The sequence below is a fragment of the Chroicocephalus ridibundus genome, chromosome 2 (genome assembly GCF_963924245.1).
Source record: "Chroicocephalus ridibundus chromosome 2, bChrRid1.1, whole genome shotgun sequence".
Taxonomy (NCBI): Eukaryota; Metazoa; Chordata; class Aves; order Charadriiformes; family Laridae; genus Chroicocephalus; species Chroicocephalus ridibundus.
The window spans coordinates 43,805,186-43,825,746 of NC_086285.1; the positions used below are offsets into that span (position 1 = coordinate 43,805,186).

General features: G+C 43.3%; 1 protein-coding gene across 1 annotated transcript in view; it reads right to left on the reverse strand.

Annotated features, from left to right (window-relative positions):
* The window catches only part of SLC4A7 (solute carrier family 4 member 7), a 101,164-nt gene extending 80,964 nt beyond the window's left edge, over positions 1-20,200 (reverse strand). The window contains exon 1 of the mRNA XM_063325217.1: positions 19,951-20,200. Within this exon, the coding sequence (XP_063181287.1) occupies positions 19,951-19,998 (48 nt within the window). The 5' untranslated portion in view covers positions 19,999-20,200. The remainder of the gene's footprint in view (positions 1-19,950) is intronic.
* Between the last annotated feature and the right edge of the window lie 361 nt (positions 20,201-20,561).

Genomic DNA, 20,561 nt, shown 5'->3' on the forward strand with positions numbered 1-20,561 from the left:
TGCATGTTTACACTTACTGTTCAGGAAATGAAGCAATGAAAACAGCCTGAAGAAAAGTTTATTCTATGTATTTGAAGCTTGTTTCCGCTTTTCACTAATTCCATTACATAGCTGGATTTCTGGTAACACGTAATGTTATTAGCAACTTACACATATTCATAAACACCGTGCTCTCCTAAACAGTATCATCATGAACACATTGCAAAACCAAGGAACTGTACCACAATACCAGACTTTCGGAACCACTGTGTCAGCAGGCTTCACTTCTGCTCTGGGTCTGAATTTAAATTTTCAAGACAACTCCACATTTCTAAAAGCTCTAAAAGAATTAAGTAGCATTAGGAGACAAAGACAGGCATGCAGGTTTGAAAGATGTCCTTAGCAGCATTCACAGTCTAACACTTTATAAGAAAGAGGATGGAGGAAGACGGTGGCGTTAAGAGAGTTCACCAGTAGTTTCCTGAAACTCACCCCTTTTCTTTTTCTTTAAGCAATAATTTTCTTATTTTAATAGTGCTATGTACTTATTGACACCTTAGAATAGTTTGGGGTTTGGGGGTTTTTTGTTTTTGTTTTTTTAATAGAGTCATAGAATCACAGGGTTGGAAGGGACCTCTGGAGATCATCTAGTCCAACCCCCCTGCCAGAGCAGGGTCACCTAGAGCAGGTTACACAGGAACGCATCCAGGGGGGTTTTGAATGTCTCCAGAGAAGGAGACTCCACCACCTCTCTGGGCAGCCTGTGCCAGGGCTCTGCCACCCGCAAAGTAAAGAAGTTCCTCCTCATGTTTAGGTGGAACTTCCTATGCTCAAGTTTGTGTCCTGTCCCCGGGCACCACTGAAAAGAGCCTGGCCCCATCCTCCTCACACCCACCCTTTAAGTATTTATAAATGTTGATAAGATTCCCCCTCAGCCGTCTTTTTTCCAGACTGAAGAGACACAAATCCCTCAGTCTTTCTTCATAAGAGAGGTGTTCGAGTCCCCTCAGCATCTTGGTAGCTCTCTGCTGTACCCTCTCCAGCAGTTCCCTGTCCTTCTTGAACCGGGGAGCCCAGAACTGGACACAGTACTCCAGGTGCGGCCTCACCAGGGCAGAGTAGAGGGGGAGGATGACCTCCCTCCACCTGCTGGCCACACTCTTCTTGATGCACCCCAGGATGCCATTGGCCTTCTTGGCCACAAGGGCACATTGCTGACTCATGGTCATCCTGTTGTCCACCAGGACTCCCAGGTCTCTTTCCACTGAGCTGCTCTCCAGCAGGCAGCCCCTAACCTGTCCTGGTGCAGGGGTTTATTCCTCCCCAGGCGCAGCACCCTACCCTTGCCCTTATTGAATTTCATAAGGTTCCTCTTTGCCCAACTCTCCGGCCTGTCCAGGTCTCTCTGTATGGCGGCACAGCCTTCCAGTGTGTCAGCCACCCCCCGCAGCTTTGCATCATCGGCAAACTTGCTGAGGGTGCACTCTATCCCCTCGTCCAGGTCATTGATGAATACACTGAAGAGGACTGGACCCAGTACGGACCCCTGGGGAACACCACTCATCACTGACCTCCATCTAGACTCTGTGCCCCTAATCACTACTCTGTGAGCTCTGTCTTTCAACCAGTTATCTATCCCCCTTACTGTCCATTCACCAAGCCCACTCTTCCTAAGCTTCACTATGAGGATGCTGTGGGAGACCGTGTCAAACGCCTTGCTTAAGTCAAGGTAGACCACATCTATCGCCCTCCCCTCATCTATCCATCCAGTCATGCCATCATAGAAGGCTATCAGATTAGTCAGACATGATTTCCCCTCGGTGAATCCATGTTGAGTACTTCTGATAGCTTTCTTTTCCTCCACATGCCTTGAGATGACGCCCAGAACAAGCTGTTCCATCATCTTTCCAGGGATGGAGGTGAGGCTGACCGGCCTGTAGTTCCCCGGCTCCTCCTTCTTGCCCTTTTTGAAGACTGGAGTGACATTGGCCTTCCTCCACTCCTCAGGCACCTCGCCTGTTCTCCAGGACCTCTCAGAGATGATGGAGAGCGGCCCAGTAATGACTTCTGCCAGCTCCCTCAGCACTCTCAGGTACATCCCATCGGGGCCCATGGACTTGTGAATATCTAATTGATCCCTCACTCGATCCTCCTCAACCCAACCCAACTCAAGGGAAGTCATCTTCTTTCCCCGTTACTTCCCCCAATGCCTGGGACTCCTGAGGGCTGGGCTGAGCAGCAAAGACCGAAGCAAAGAAGGCAATCAGTAACTCCACCTTCTCTGCATCCTCTGTCACCATGGCTCCTGTTTCATTCAGCAGTGGGCCCACAACTTCTCTGGTCTTCCTTTTGCTTCCAATATACTTGTAGAAGCCCTTCCTGTTGAGCTTGACATCCCTGGCCAGGTTTAATTCCAAGGCAGCCTTGGCTTTCCTTGTTTCATACCTCACGCTCTGGCAGCATTCTTGTAATCCTCCCAAGGGGTCAGTCACTTCTTCCACTTATTGTAGACTTCCTTCTTCCACTTGAGCTTTTTCAGAAGCTCCCTGCTCAACCATGCAGGTCTCCTGTGTCCCTTGGCCGATTTCTTGCTCTTAGGGATGCACCGATCCTGAGCTTGGAGGAAGCGGTCTTTGAATATCAACCAGCTTTCTTGAGCCCCTTTGCCTTCCAGAGCCCTAGCCCACGGCATCTCTCCAAGCAGTTTCTTGAAGAGGTTGAAGTTAGCCCTCCTGAAATCCAAGGTTGTAATTTTACTTCTTGATGTTTTGTACGTGGTACCCACAATCCTGAACTCTATCATGATCATGGGTACCACGCAGAAAACATCAAGAAGCTATACTCCATAGCTAAGCTTTCTCAAAAAAAAAATAAATTTAGATAACTATTCATGTATTTGCTAGGTGTTGCAAACTAACTCGACTCAAGTCTTTTTTACTAATGTTATCAATACAACTGTCAAAGAATGCATATTAATAGAAAGCACACACATTTACAGTTAGACCTGATGATCGTAAAGGTCTTTTGCAACCTGAACAATTCTATGATTTATATGATTCTACTGGAGACACATCAGCGCTTTCAGTTCTGAAGTGGAACATCCTTAACATTTTACATTAATTCTGAAGCATCGACTCAAATACAACTTTTTGAAGGCTATTCTCTTCAACAATATTTTATGAACAAAAAGCATTAAGAATACAACACAAAAAACCCTCTGCTCAAGTTGCTTTTATTGGAAATTTATGAAACTACAGAGGAAAATTCTATCTATTCTAAACTAGGAAACCACTGAAGGAGCTACCATTCATAACAGGATAATACTAACACATAATTCTCCCACACTATACCCTCTTGTCAATCAGGGACCACTTCTTTACAAACACATCATAAGCAGGCTTTGAATTACAGGCTCTGTCTGTAACAGTAGCAAACCGAGACACACAAAAAAGTCACCAGTAAGTATTTAAAACCAGATACCTCACTCAGCCCTCAGCTGCAAGGGAAGACAAATTGCCCTGTACTCAATCTGTTGTGCTGTAGCTGTATGCTGGGTGGCACTTTCTATGATGAAAAGAAGACTCGCTTGCTTCTCAAGTGGGGTCTTAGAACACCATGACAGGACCACATCCAATTACTCAATTTAAAGCAAGTAATTCTGGCTCTGCTTCATTACATCTAGTCTCTGAACAAGTTTGATATAAACCGTTATTCCCATTAATAAGACCTCTGTCAAACTACTTGCTACCAATAAGTTTAACACATTAATTATATCATCATCAGAGGACACTTAACAAAGACCAGCTTTCTCGTCTATGAAGGGCTCCATGAGGAACTGCACCAAGAGCTTTAACACTACATGAGCTCATTTAGACTCTTTTTGTTTCACTTTCAACAAGAAGTTTTCAGGTTTGGATTTTCTATGACTCGGATTGATACAGGATTATTGGCCTATCAGGTAGAATATAAAGCATATAACTTGTTTCGAAACTTTTGTCCACACTGGTGATGCAAAATCAGGACATCACTGCTGACAACTGTCTCAAAGCATAGCGTGCTCAGTTTATATATCAAAGTGAAAACAACTATTTTTTTTTTTTTTAAGTTCTTCAATTTCAGGTACTTCTAACAAAGCTGCTTTCTTGCAAACCAAGGGGTTTAGAAGCACTTTCTTCAATAATACAAATAGCACAAGGCAGGAAGAACCAAACTTCAAAAAAACACAGTCACATCCAGAACATCCTTTTCAGTTCAGTTTTCATTACTACCACCTAGAATTAATACACTGGAAAGCTGCTGTGAGTTATTAAAGAGAAGCCATGCTTTAAAATTACATTCATCAAAAAGAACAGGGAACACACTTCACCTAGAGTTTAGCAATTCATGACCAAGTTGAGAGATACTAGCACAGTAACATGAGAAAAGCTGACATTATACTTCTTAGAAGGAACTTAGTGTTTAGTTATATATGAAGCAGTATGTGAAACACAGAAGTACTGTAGAGTTGCAAATGCTCTGTTTCTCACTTTAACAGAGGGACATTTGTCTAGAGCCACCAAGAGAAATTTCTCTCTAATGCTGCAGTACAAGTCACTGTAAATCTTTGCAGATATGTGGAGAAAGCACACCAATTTTTTAGAGTTGCAAAACACATTTTTTTTATAGGTGATATCCCATGGGAATCCTTCCACATCACAGACATATAGACTCACTACTCACAAAGAACAGGGCACTCGGTCACAATCCAATTCCTTTGAGGCCATCTGTCAACACATGAGTTTAAGGATAAAAGTCAGACAAAGCTCCTTCTAACAAAGAAAAGCACTGGACACTTTACAACAAAGTTGGAAATCAAAATTAAACTGGAAAGCAGAAAACAGCAGCCTTGTCAAGGCATACCTAGAACTCACCTCTGTTGCTTGCTGTTACATATGAAATTCACATGGAATTCTTGAGAATTACCTTTGCCACACAGCCTACAGAAGGACACCACCAGGCTCCCCTTCACCTTGTATCACTCCTCACAACAAGCCACTTTCTTGATCATTATCTTATCCCCAATGATTCCTATATAATCAAGAGGAGGCTGAAAGCAGTTCCTGGATTATTTTCCTCTTTCCCATCCTATACTTCATTTCAGGAATACTAGTGGACTTAAAATATGTTCATCAATGATCCGTTAGTGAAATCTTGAACTTGCACAACACAAAATTATTTTGACATACAAATCCACAGAAGGTCAATTCTCAAAATTAAGATCATGCCCATTCTTAACTTTTCTGTAACAATACATACCTTTTTCCATTCAAATTTACGAACATACACAAACACACAGGAACAATCCACTCACCAATAAAGAGGCATTGTTCAGATCTCATTAAATTCTATAGCGTATTGTATCTATTCATGGCATTTGGATTTTTTTTTAGTAACCCTCAAGACAGGAAGGGAAATTTTCTTTTGTCTTTGCTCAAGAGCCTGTTTTATACCACAAAACAACTGAAGCAAGAAACAGGTTCTCCATATCATAATGTGGCTGTCCTGGTTTGAAGTAAAACTTTCTGTTCAACAATTTTACCTTTCAGCTAAGCCTCTTCTAACTCTCTGAAATCAACAGCATATTGTGCAGAAACCGTTCATTCTCAGAGTGATAGGACCTACGTTTACAGTTAATGGCAAGGAATGGTATGCAGAGAGGCCCTCTCTTATACTTACTGCTATAACAACCAAGGTCAGCTGACTGTGTTATCTGCCCCGTTGTAGGGTCAGAAGCTGAAAAGCATTGAGGGGTCCCACCTGTGGGCAGGAGCAGACAGGACAGATGACCCAAAACTGACCAACAGGGTACTCCATCCCATCTTCCTCATGTTCAGTATAAATGCTGAGGGATCAAAGGGACAGCCTCTCTTCCTTCAGTGGCCGGAGTCCAAGGAGGACTCTATCAGTTCGCTTCTATCTGTCATTGCTGACTCCAGATCCGGAATCCAGTTCCCATCCATCGCTGAGTCCAGTCTGAAACTTCCCCAGTGCCTGCCAGTAATACGATCATCATCCTGGGAGCTTGATACAGTTTTGTATATATTCTATCTATTTCATTATTTTTCTCTTAATTTTACTATTAATATTTCATTAAAGTAGTTTAGTTCCTTCTAAACTCATAAATCTCTTTATCTCTCTTCCTCCTCTCCTTGGAGAGAGGTGGGGGGGAGCATCTGTCATCCATCATTGGCCAGTCTTGCCCAAACCAGAACAGTGGCCATAATACGTTAAACTATTTACAGTCTTGTGATGTATCACCATAAACTTACAGTTGATCCTCTGAGCTTCACAAGAAATAGCACAATGCAAGTCACAACACAGAAGCCAGTATGACACCTTGGATGCATGTATTCTCTACTCCGAAGTAGAAACTCATACATGTTGTACACTTGCATTTCCAGAAACAAGCATGCATACAAACACAGATACCCTTTCTGTCACTTCCACAAGTACTCAGCTCCATTGCCTTGCCCAGCTGCAAACCCTTTGGGCTCTTAACAGCTTCCATAGCACCACTCCCAGCCCTGACACCTGTACTGCCATTGTCCAGGTCTCTCCCCAGCTCTTGCCACCTCTGCAGCCTCTAAAACAAACTTAAACCTCTGTTTGGAGATACTGCCACCATTCTCTAGAAGCTACTTCTAAAAACAGATACACATCTTCCTGGTTCTCAATGGTGCCTTCACTGCCACCAAGTTCACCCTCTGGCTATGACCTCTCCCAGCACCTGGAAGTGGACACTTGTGACTTTACTCAAATATGCACAAGTGGTAATTTCAACCCAAAATATTCTGCACCAATCTCCAATGCAACAGACTAGAGCCTTATCTGCTTGAAACTTCATGATCCAACCAGTGGTCACCAAGCCCTACAGACTTCTTCCAAGGATAGCCACAGAAAAAGAAACATTTTCAAGAAGCTGAAATGAATGCATTAATCCACAATATAGTTTTTCAAGTGTAGACCTACTCCCCCGCCCCTTCCCTAAAGGGACACAGCTATAGAGTTGATATGTGTGGACTAGCAGGTAAGCGCACACCCCTTGTACACACTTAAGCATATGGAAAATGATCTAGAAAAGTACACCTGGTTTGAGAACTGCTGTTTTAACATGCAAATTCTCACCCTTACATTGCCTCCAGAATCTGGAAGTTTATAACCATCAGACATCCAGCCTAGGCTACCATAAACACAAACACAGCAACTATCCAGTCATACAACAAACCACAGAGAGAAATCAGTCACCTTATTCAACAAAGTAGAACATTCCAAGTTCTTTGCTGTATTAGGATTACCTAAAATCCCATATACCAAATGGGTTACAGTAAGTTGGACCCATCACCAATGAGAAAGCACACTGAACTTTCTTGTTTCTTGTCTTTTCAAAAGGTTCTGTCCATTTAAAGCACAGAATACAAGTAGTAGGTATATTGTTTGGCCTTGAGCATATCAAACGTCTTCAGTTCCCTATTTATATTTTGCCCTTCATTTGTGTCTTCTTCATAGCAAAGGCAACTTACTCATGCTCAAGAATTAAAAGCCTCAGACTAACACTATTTGCCTTCACTCAGTAGAATATGGCCATCTTCTTGCTTTAACTATAAGGCAACAGGCTACCTCCCAAGCACATTTGCACTATACAAAATTTATAAACAATAGGAACTTACTTCTGTCTCTAAATGGACCATAAATTAAGTACATTTAATCATGCCAAACAAAATCATTTGGTGAACAGCTGTTTCATTAAAAAAGAAATTAGCTAGCATCCTACCTCTGTTTAATTTGTTCTCTTTCTTGGGGATGAGATATTTAATCTTTTTTGTCTCCCCTGTTCTCAAGGCTTGAATCTATAATTTTACTTTGTTTAAAAATAAACGTTCATTTTATTGACTCTAAAGAAGAATGTTCTCAGCTTCTCAATAAACTGATCTTCCTCAGCTGAAGCTCTACCTAGAACATCTGGGTATAAACCAGACACAAGAATATTTATCCTTACCATAAACAGAATCATATACAGTTACGTATTTCAGTAAAAGTAAGCAAAGTCAATCTAGCAAAGTACATTCCAAAATATGCTGATAATAAACTGTGGTTACGCCTCTAAAAAAAGGAAAAGCATTGCAAGCATTTTACATAGCATCAGCAGTTAAGGCAGGTAATGGATGGCAACACTGATGCCAGCAACAAAGAAAAAAAACCTGGGTGATGTTCTTCCTTTCTTGACTGGCATTCATCAGCAGTTTTCAAAACTCAAGAATTTGCACAAAAATCAGTTAGAAAAGCTTTAATAAATTTGCTTAAGATTTACAATCTAAAATTAAAACTGTCCAGTAACTGGTTTTGTACACTTCATTTATAAGCTGAAACATGCCCCTCCATCCTATCATTATCTAACTATCTGCAATTCAACCAAATATTAATTTCAAGAGTATCTGCCTCCTTAATTTCCTTTTTGATATCTCTCAGTGGCAGGCAAGCACTGAGAGATTAATAAAATTAATAAAACATTAATAAAAATCAAGCTGAAAAAGGAAAGGATCTCTGCTACTCTTGGGTTTTACCACTTCCTTAAATGAGTCACAAGAATTACCAGATGTTATCTGTTTGTTTTTATATATACAGTTTTAAAATGCATGGCTGGTAGGGTGCAGTCATTTGACAAACAAAATGAAGAATTTACCACCAACAGTAGTAACACCAACTGTGGCTATTCACTAAGAAGTTTCTCATTTCCTTTTTCGTACACAAAGTCTGTCTGGAAATATGTTTGACATGTTAAAGAAAATGCATGGGCTTACATAATGGTATATCCTCACAATAGTGCTGTAAAAGCCAAAGAAAAAAAATACGCAAAAAATCACTAGCCTAAAAACAAGCAGTAGTTTAAATACGATCTTTCCAATTGCCTTTTTTTTTTTTAAGATAGAAACAAAGAAGCAATAAATCTAGCCGTAGTCTAAATAATCCTACCTTATTGTTTAGAATGATAATTAAAAAGCTTGCAATCAGTCCTCCACCTTCAGAAGTTAGTAAGAGAACCCACAGAAGGATTCCTTCTTTTACGTGTTCTTTCTGGGGAGCAACTAGAAAAGATACTCTAGCTTTGTCTAGGACTAGTAAGCACCAGAAGCACTATTCAGTTAAAACCCCTCTATAAAAAAAGACAGAGGTGAAGAAAGTAATTCCTAGAACACAGACTGAAGCTGCAGTGTTTCCACCTGCAACAAATTATGTTTACAGATATCCCAGAGAAAGAGAAGAAAATTTTAGTTTTTCAACTGAAGCACCTCCAATATGGCAGAAAAGTCTCCCCTCTACATAACAGCACATAATAAATACCTCATTAAGTATTTCAAGGTACAGGCACAAGACCTGGCAAAACGTGAACATGAAAATCTGTAGTGTTTGTCCCCGCCAAGCTGAGAAGCCAACAGCATCAGCCAACTAAAAACCTTAATGATTATTATTAGTGAATAGCTACCTTGCAGAAATAGCAGTCATTACAAGTAAGTTTACAATACTGGAGTTTTTAAAATAATATTGATACAATGTGTCTATGGGAAACCAATTGTAAGTAGAACAAGTTTCACATAAACATGTGTGCTTTAAATCTATATTGTGAACAGAAATAGATGGTTGAGTTAAATAGTTTAACTTAATATGATAAACACGGGCACAGCATATCTCCCAGGCCTCAGCCAACAGAGGCAGCTAACAGACGTCACAACAGTTTACAGGCTAAAGCTACAAAAGGCCCCGAAACACTGTTCAAGATGGACACTTTACCCTGTAACGTTGCACTAACACCAATCAAAGCAACTGTCCCTTGCACATCAGAGATCCTAACTCCGCAAACCACACAGGGAAGATCTCACCATCCAGATGCTGGGCTACAGGGAGCACCCGAGGCTCCTCCCTGGTGTTGTTGATAGCAGTGGCCTCATCTGAGGGTGGTGTGCTATCTTTGAGGTGCTGAGTGGCCTGTTGAGAGCTGCAGGAATACACTGCGCAACAGGGAATATAAGCAGGAGGTCTTGGGAGGTCTGCTGCTTGCTGAATAACGTTTTGGAAAGACTGAGGCTTATCCAATCCTCAAACTATTGCACTTTCCTGCTTATCCAATATGGACACCAGTGACACTTCCGAATAGCAACTACTGAGCAAATCAAGGGCATCTACTGAGCACTGTGGACAAGAGTGAAGAGGCCTAGGTGGTGTGTCTCAGTATCTCCAGTGAGAAGCAAATGGCCCAGGGCAGAGCAGATGTATCCAGAGGGTCAATATGCAGTTATTAGCAGAGCTTTTACTGTTATGACCACAGGAACCTCTCTCAGGAATAAGGATCCATCTGTCAAAGAGCGGCAAGAGTATCTTTGCCACCAAGCGCATTAAGCTTGTGTATAAGACTTTAAACTAGGCATGGTGGAGAAAGGTTGTCGCACTCAAGAGAATTAAAGACATGGGGAACACATGACAGAAGGCTCTCATACTTCCCTTGTAAAAGAGGCATGTCTGGGGGCTCATCTCAAGTGTTTGCATGCACGCACACACAGCATGGGAAATAACAGGAGGACTTAGTCCACGCACGGTTGCAGAGCTATAACCTCACAGCAATTACAGAGTGACAGTGGGACAGCTCACATGGCTGGAGTGCTGCAACGGATGGATACAAACTCTTGAGAAAAGTCAGGCTGGAAAGTTAAGGAACACAGGTTCCAACCTATGCAAAGGGCTGGCTACAACAAACACTGCTTTGCCTGGAAGGAGTGATGAGACAGTCAAGACCTTACCGGTAAGGATCAGAGAACAGTCCAACATGGGTGATGCTGTGCTAAATGCCTACTACAGACCTCCTTATCAAGAAGGGGAAGTAGAAGAAGCCTTCATTCGAAAGCTGTAGGAAGCTTCAAAATGGCAGGGCCTGGTACACACTGGGGCCTAAAACTGGTATCTGTCAGTAGAGTGTGGCCAAGCACAAGCACTCCAGGAGATTTCTTGAGTGTGTTGAAAATTATTTTTCAGTGCTCAGATCAATGAGCCAACTAGTGAAGATGCTCTGCTGGACATGTTGCTCCCAAACAAAGAGGAACCAGACAGAGATGTGGAAGTCAAGAGCAGCCTTGGCCACAGCAACCGTGAAATTGCAGTGTTTAAAGTCCTGAGAGAAGTGAGAAAGGCAAGTAGCACAGTACTAGCAAGACCCAGTACATACAACGTGGGCCCTTCTGGAGAGCAAATTTCAGCTTGTTCAGGTATCTTCTTGGTAGAATCTCATGGGACACCACCACGGCGGGTGAAGGGAAAGCCTGTGAGAGCTGGCTGATCAAGGACAGACTCCTCAAAGCACAAGAGGGACCACTCCTGCATGCAGGAATTGAAGCAGGCCTGACAATGGACCAGTGTGAAAGAAAAGGGAACCTGTGACTGAGCTCAAACGCAGAAGAGTTCATGGAAGGTGGAAGCAGGGGTGGAAGGAATATGCAAACGTTATCTAATCATGCAGGGGTGGAGTTAGATAAGCCAAAGCTCTGCTGGAGTTGAAACTAACAATGGATGTGGGGGGCAGCACAAAGGAGAGAAAACACATTTTAATTTTTTCCTCCAAAACTGAAGTTACACCACAGAAAATAGATCTCTGCACAACGTATAGCAGACGCTAATGTGCATAACATCTTTTTCTTACAAATGTAAGAGAAAATCTGAAGAATTAGAGCTTCTAATTGTGAACTTAAAGTCTGATCAGTTAGCAATAAACGTGATTAACTAGCTGTACTAGCCTACTCATAACCCTGTCTAAAAGAAAAAAAATCACACATGCTTCCGTTTAGCTTGACTTTTGAGATCTAGAACACAGCAGCCTGAGTCTCTTGACACGACAACAGAATTTTTGCACTGAGAAACAATCACATTCCAGAAATGGACACCAAACGAGATGCTATTACAACACCTCTACGAACATGCTTGCTTTAACCTCTTTCTGTTCTTTTTAACAAAGATATACAAAAAGACAGTCTGATTAGAGATTCTCTAGTCTTCTTTATATTCTGTTAGTGAAACCGCCATGGTGTTCAGAAGTGGCACTTTTCATTGAAAAAAATTCTTAGTTTTTTTCTAGCAAGGAATAATTGATATCATTACGCTTGCCATAACCTAGGTATTTACAATCACTTAGCTGTCATTTTCTTCATCCCAAAATAGATCCCAGTCAAGACATAGCCAGCACATATTTAGTAGACATTAGTCATGGAAAACGCAGAGGAATCAGCCTAGCGCAACAATGAGCGGGTGGGGGGGGTGTGTGGAATCTTCACTTTACACTTTAGGGAAGCATAGTTTTTCAAGACGTGCTGTCCACATACACACTCTTAATACACACACGTCCCCACAGTGAAAAGATAATAACCAAAAAAAATAGTCAAGTTTTCATGTCAGTCCTCAGTTGTCCCCACCTGAAAGCAGACCTCAGCTGACAGATCCTCAGTAGTAGAGCTGTTCTGTAGAAGGAACAGTAGCAGAGGGTGGAGTAGCAGGTCAAAATCAGAATCCCAGCGTACATCAGACAGTGGGGGGACAGGGGACGCTGCTCTGTAAGCAATTCCCCTTTTCTCTCTGCAGCCTCTGACCACATGCCTCATCCACAGGACGCTCCAGTTTGTTTGGAGGTAGCCTCCAGAAATTCTCTTAAACTGGGGCAGTGGTTTGACAACAGGTACCCAATCTGGAAACTTCTACTGAAGACTCTCTTTTAGTTAAAAAAAACTTCAAGTCTGTTTTTAAGTTTAAAAATATTTTGGTATTTCAGGATACTGCCTTAGCCATACTACCAACAAGACAAGTCCAGATGCCTTCCAGCACAACTACCTCCTATGAAAAAGACCAATACTCGTTCTACACCATTTGTAGAAAATTTAAGCTTCCAATGAGATTGAGTTATGAGAGATTGAGTACACACCAAAAAAAAAACCAAGCCAAAAAAACCCCACACAACAACACTGAGCCACAAGAAACCTCAAAGTCTGTCACACCAGGAATCTGGGGAAGACGATACACCTATACCTCACAAAATACCATATATTGAGAGAGTTCAAAATGAAGATTTGAATACGGTCCCACTCTTCAAGTTCACATTGTGTTCACCAAAAATCACCTTCAGTGCTGAAAACTTGAAAGAGTGGGGGAAACGGAAGATCTATCAGGTACATTACTAAGTATAAATGCAGGGGCAAAGAGTCAAACTAAGAAAAGCACAAATATTCCTTTTAGAAAAGTGGATGCTGAAGGAGGATACAAGATGATACAAGTACAGCATTGCAAATACTTCTGCTAAAATGGGACTTGACAGAATTAATAAGCCTGGGGTGTTTCAAGGTTATGAAGCACTCCAGCATTGCCGAAATAAGACAACTTGTGCCAGTATACCCAAATAGGACAACCATTCCATTACATAGCTTTGAGTCAATTTAGTTTAAGGCACTGGAGTAGGAAAAACAAAAATCTCAGTTCAAGCTAACAGCCTTTCCTCGGTGGAAGTTACAAGAGCATTCAGACTGTCAGATACAACACTATGGATCGATATTCTGAAACATTACTTTAGCCTTTTTTATGCCTTGTGTTGCCTGTAGAGCTCTACTTACGTGACAGTGGACAATTTACAGAGATAACTGTAATTCCCATAAAGCACAAGCATTCACTCTTTTTGGCGCTTTTATGAAAATGAAACAGCCTTCCTGTTGTACAATCCTGGCACTGTTATTGGAAGAATAAAACACTTAGTCTTCTCTGTAGATAAAGAAATAGTAAAATAACTATGAGCCATACTCCAAAGACAAAGTAACTGAAAAGACTTTAAGAAACAAAGTTTTCCAAAAACTTACATAAATAGGCATGGCTGATATGTAACTAAAATGGCTCCATCTACTGGTTAAAATACACATTTCCTTTGTCACGACATGCTCTCCCCACTGCAGCAAATTTAACTCCCAGTGAAACAAGGAACTCGGGGGGTGCCCAGCACAAACTAACAGAGACTCTTACACAGATAATCCCTTCTAATAACCATTGAGATATGCTGGCAAGGTAGGTTTGGGATGCTTGCATAATTGATGTTTATTCTCAGTAACACAAAAAGAAGCTTCTACAATGTCAGGACTGATTTTTTAAATGCAAATGTTGCGCTTTTTTAAAAATAACGTCGTAAATTTTTTCACCTATTGCTAAATGTACAAGTGTAAATTTAGAAATACATATTTAAAAACATTGTAAGATCATCTGTATAAGAACAGAGTGCCTCGTTTTCACATTCAGACATTTACTGATCTACAGGATTGTGGTGCTTTTCTCCATCTGCTTATTTACAAAAACCTCATTTGAATCTCACTGTTCTTATCACCATTTCAAAACATGAACTTAATTACATGAACTTAACAACAACCTTAATTTTAGCAAAGAATTTGAAATGCCCCTAAACTTTATCATTCCAGAATATGCTATACTAAAAGCATGAGAGTATTCTTTTGAGATCTTCTCTAGCTAAGTTCAAGTACATTCAAAGTTATACTCTGTATTTTATCAATCACTAGTTATACAGCAGTTCTATTTACTAAGTAGTACTTCACGGCCACTGAAGATCTTGTGTAACAGATATCCTTGTGTAAAGGATATCAATATTCAAAAGCCAACAACAATCACAGTGACATGTCAAAGGTCACCTACAGGAGCAGATCAATCACATGGATATAAGGCAAAAACTGCTCAACTTAGTACACCCTACAGCTTATTTTGGACAGCAAATGAAACTGCTCAAAGCAGCCTAATGAAAGTTCTCAAGTAACACATGAAGTTTTTGACAGCCATGGAAACTTTTTAAGAATTCAAAAAGATACACTTAACAGCAGCTTACAGCACTTTAACCCAGAGGTGATCAGATGCACTGCTCACAGCCCACTGTATGGTGCAAGTTGTACAAGGTACACACCCTGCCCAAACAGCACAATACAGAAAAGCAGCTTGTCTCGTCTCTCAAAAGTCATAGATTCAAGTTTGCAAGGTTGTCAAGCTAGTTAAATTCTCTCACACCAGGGCTATTTAGTCAGGGCACTGACACAAGTCTAACTGTATTGCTGTAACTTGTGGAGAGCATGTGTTCAGCCAGATGCCATGAACTCATGGGGGAGGAGAGTTTCCTGCACAGTCCTCAGTTACACAGTATAAACATACCCTCAGTTACCCCGTCCAGCCATAAAGGGAAAACAGCAGTTCAAGCTTACTATGTTAATACGAAAAAAATTTGTATGTACCAGCGTAACATTCTTCAGAGACTTGTATTTGACTTAACATCACAAAAGCCACATCTCAAATAAGAAGGCAAATAATCACACAATAGAACACTTTCCACTACTTAATTTCTAAAACAGCACATCATCCGTGATACGTGGAAAGATATAAAGTAATCAGATCTCTAGAACTTTGTTTTACTATACTAATGCTCCTTACATCCTTACATATAAAGTAGCACCAAGGTAAATCAAGACTTAGAACATATTTTAAAAGGAACTGTTTCAATAACCACCTAAGAGAAGTACTGCATAGCTAGGCAAAGCTACCAAACTATCTGAAATGCAATAACTGGACCAAAGCTTAGTTCGGAAACCATATATTGCATTCTAGCCACCACCAAATACCTGGTTCTCCCCTGAAATCCATTCATGAAAATTAAGTTGTATTTCAGATTTTTCTTGAGAAGAAAAAGCACTTTGTATTTTGATTATTACACTGTTGAAGTTGTAACTACCAGCAGATTCTGATAGGATACGTCTCATCAATTTGTGTATTTTTTTTTTATTTCAAGTGGTTCTGACGTCTGTTACCCTATACTCCTACAAGCCTTCATGGGTTTTGTTATGGATTTGAGAAGCTGGAGTACCAGACGCTACGCTGTTGCATTAAGAAGATGCATCAGTATAAAGGAAGGGACTGACCCCGTTTAAGGCAGTGATGTGTGTTGGTGAAGTGGGGTGTACCTGAAAGAGTCCTCAAATTAAGCCTGAAGTAAAAGCCCAAAGCTGTCATTGAAACACAGCCACTGTTGAACAGGAAAGTCTAAAACCCACCTGATAATGTGCATGCACAGCTGTTAAAAAATAAAAGCAAAAGCCAACCATGTAGCCACTTCAGAAAAAGCACAGGGACACTAATGCCTCTTCAGTGAGATATGGCAGACCACATTACTTTAATGCTTTGATTAGGAAAGCCAGAAGGAGAAGCCTGGAAATATGCCCGTCCCCAACAAGAGCCACTTTCAGTTCTATCATCATCTACAGTCGAATAGTGATAAAAACAGATTTGTTTTGTTGAAGGAAAAAGACGACACAAAGAAACACAAACCCCTTACTTAGCCATACTGCGTGGGCTAAGACCTTGTGAAAGTTTTACGATATACATGAAGTAGTACCAAAGAATAAAGAAAAAAAGTTTTATCTATTTTTTGGTTTTTTAAGATAACAAAGTATTTTGAAAATATTACCTGCAAAATACCTAGAGACAGAGCTGCATTCCTTTAAATGCTACTTACAGCTGTTGCAAAGAAACCCACCAAACTATCCAGTAATGAACACCATAATGACAAAAGCTAGATAGAAGCTACAACTGAGATCACTGGTATGCAGTATAAAGCATTTTAATACCATCATTGTAACTGTCAAACTAACCACTGTATAGAAAGCAACATACTAACACACTCCACTCCTATTTAAACAAACCAAAAAAGAATTACTGTAAGTAGCTGTTGAGGGAAGAGGAAAAACAAGACAAGTGTACAACTCCTCCTTACACTCTCACAACCTCCAGCTATTTTCAACTCAGACTTCCTGAGGCTATTGCTCATTCATTTACTAACTTCAATGTATCTGTTTTCCGATGTTTGTCCAGCCTCCCCTTAAGTTCACAAAAACTTGTGTATACGTTGTACAGCAAGCATACCTGTGAATTCCCTACACCAAGTGAAGTTCTGTTTATTGTGAACCTAGTGCCTAACTCTGATTTGACTATGTGCCTCCTCTTCCACCTTCACCTGCTCCCTCCACACGAGTTTTATAGAGCCCTACCGCATCATTCTCCCATCACCTCTACCAGGCTGACAAGTCCTAGCCTGTTCAATAATTTCTCATCCAGGAACCAATTCACATCTTGTTGCCCTTCAGTGAACCTTTACCAATAATAACACATCTTTTCTGAGGGGCAGAACAGCTTACTGTCTGTAAGGTATGAAAGAACCATGGATTTATGCAGTTATGTATCTTTTTCCTCCTGTATTCTCCACTTGTCACAGATGTTCTGATGGTCGGTTGCCCTCTGTAGTAGCTCTATCAGGCATTTGTTTCACCTCCCTCTTTTGACTTTCATGTACACATTGACACCAAGCAGTCCCCTCAAAATACCAATGCCCTAAATCCTTGATCATTCACTTCTTTAAGACTGGGCCTAAAATACAAAACAAGCAAGATTAAAGGTATTTTATATTTTTTATAAAATAAATCCACGGAGGGGAGCAGGGTGGGTGACTGACAGAGGTGGTCCTCCATACGAGCACCACCAGAGCTTACTCATTACTTATCTAACACTACATAAACACAGAACCACCTAATTTACCAACACTGGAGGAAAAAAAGGAAGTGTTAGGGAGTTCTTTATTTGATCGTGCTTCTGTATTTTTAAACTGCAGCACTTAAGTTCTCAGATTTGATTCACTTTATACAAAGTCCTTTCACCTTACTTCACCTTTCACCGTTTATTTCTGAAAAAGCTATAAATGCGTAAGCAGTTTCAGCAAGCTCTACTAGCAGGAAGGTGGTCTGTACTACCAGAAGGACAGGATTAGAAAAATTAAGTCAAACTATATTGTCAAAAATACTCATATTTTGGATTAAGTAGCTTTCGTGTATATAAAATTATACCTCTTGCATACAAAACCCCCAACAAATCCAACACTGCTATACTATGTAATTGCCCAAAGATCAGCATGTCCTGTCTTTTCTTTAAGCCATTTACTTGATGTGTTTTCCCTAGAAATTCCTTTTTTTCTAGTTCTTACCAACCTTTCTGCTCTCTCACTTTTCTAACTATTTCAGGTTTGTCACAGCTGCAGTCACCTCCTGAATACACTCTGGCACCAAGGTCAGGCTCCTCCTGACTCCGCAAGGAAACCAACTTGGACCACTCCACTGAGCACCTCTGTTCAAAGCACCTACATCAAAAACAACCACACAGTAGTACAGCAGCTTACGGGTCTGTCCCAAAAGACCCTAGTTATTTTCTGTTATAATAGAAGCTAAATGACTCCTGCCCGGCAGGCCTGACAAAGACAAGCTCGGGGCACCTTGACTTTCATGAAGTCTGTAATCCTCTTTTAATCTGGAATCACCTGAGGGTAATGATTAACACCTTACACTTGAAGCCCAAAGCTTTTGCAACTTGCTCCTTACAGCCTAGCATCTCTTTACTAGATGGGAGTATTCTCTTGCCAGCTAAGAGATACCTCCTACAGAGAGGGAAGGCAGTTTTAACACGAATTAAACCTATCAAGCAGTCTGCCCTTACCAAGAATTTAACTGGAAAAGCTAACACAAATTAGGAATATGCCTTTTTGGGGCAGAGACAAGAAGGTGGCGCAGCAGTCTGGACAAAACAAAACCTTTAGAGGTGAGCACATACATTAATTTCTGAAGCCAATATACAAAGACTGTAACAATACAAGGAATTTGCAAAATTCATGGACCTTTGAACCACTAAGTTATCAACTCTCCTGTTATAACAGAGGAAAGACATACTAAACATACTGATGTCACAGGAAGGTAGCACTTCATTAGACTGCCAATTTTATCAAATGTGACTCAAGTCTCTCCTTGAAGAGTAGCGGAAAGATGATGAAAACTCACACGTTTTCAGTGTTATTTCTCTGTCCCTCACAGCATCCTTTGTGTCACAAACTACACATCCCTCCTCTGCAGGCAATGAAAACAAGTGGCTGTGCGACACCTCTTTGGAAAAGGCCTCGAAGGCGAGTATCCGAGCAAGGGCTCAAAGGCTCATTAACAAAATCCAGACTTTGAGTCATCTGAAGGGAGGGGAAATTACAACTGTGGAACCACATGTATTTTTCAGTAGCACAGGAAGTAAGGCAACACATGTCTGCTTTACTTAGCCACCGGCCGGGGAAGGAAACAAACCCGAGCTCCGTAGTTTTATCCATCTCCCCCCCACACGACCAACACCCCCGTCCCCCCAGAGCAGAAATCCGCCGGGGAACCGTATCCACCACCTGACCCGCCTGGGCGGCCGTGCAACATGAGGACAAGGGGAAGCTCGCTGCTTGCCATGTGTGCGCACTTCTCCCTCGCCCAGGAACTCGTCAGCCAGCGGGGCCGGGGCGGGGGGGGAGGGCAGGGAGAGAAAGGCGAGGCCGGGGGCGGCTGCCGCGCCGCCCACCGCCGCCGGGCACAAGCCCCGCGGGGATCTCACAAAGGAAGCTGGGGGGGGGGTGGACGGGGGACGACGGGGACAGAGCGGCCGCCGACCGCACGCCGCAGCGGCGCCCGAAGCCGGCGGCGGAACAAAGGCTCCGGCCCCTCGCGGGGGCGGGCGGGGGTAACGGCAGCGCGCACGAGGCCGGCACGCGGGCACACCTACGCCCTCCCGCCCCCGCGGCGAGAGGGGGGCCGGGGGAGCCCCGGGCGCTCCGGTACCGGCGGCGCCGCTTCCGCCTCCTGCCGCCGCCGAGGGGTTGGGGAAGACAGAGGAGGGTCGGAGGGTCCCCGTCTCCCCCTCCGCCCACGACAAAAGCGGAACGGGATGGCCTCGCGCACGACGCGGGAGGCGCTACCCCACCGCGGCCCTTTGTGCGCCCCCCCCTCCGCTCCACACCCACCCCCGCGTTACCGTGGTGAGCAACGGTCTCATCTGCTCGCCCGCCCGCTCCTCTTCCATCGCGGACCCCGCCGAGATCGCCCGGGAGAAATGGAGGGAAGCGGAACGAGACGCAGAAGGGCAGGCTGGAGGAGCCCGGGGCGGGCTGACTGCCTGGCGGAGGGAGGGCGGACAGCACCGGTGCCCTCAAGACGGGCCGCCCGCGACTGCTCCGCCGCGCCGGGGGGCTGAGCCCAGATCGACTCGGCGCGCCCGCTCCCCCCCCCGCGCCCGCCCGCCCCGCGCTCGACCGGCAGCGCCGGCAGCCAATGGGGAGGCAGCGCAGCGCCCGGCGCGTCGACGCCCCCGCCCGCCCCGGGGCGGTGCACGCGAGGCAGGGGGGGGCCGGGCAGCGCCGTCCCACGCGGAGCCGCGTGGCGGCCCCTGCCTCGCCTCAGCCGCCCGTTACCGCGGCGGGCGGGCGGCCCCTGACTCTCCTCAGTCGCCGGCTGCCCGTTACCAGGGCGGGGGGCGGCCCCTATCTCGCCTCAGCCGCCGGCTGCCCGGCGGAGGCTGCCCGTTATCGGGGCGGCTCCTGCCTCACCTCAACCGCCGGCTGCCCGGCGGAGGCCGCCCGGGCGGCG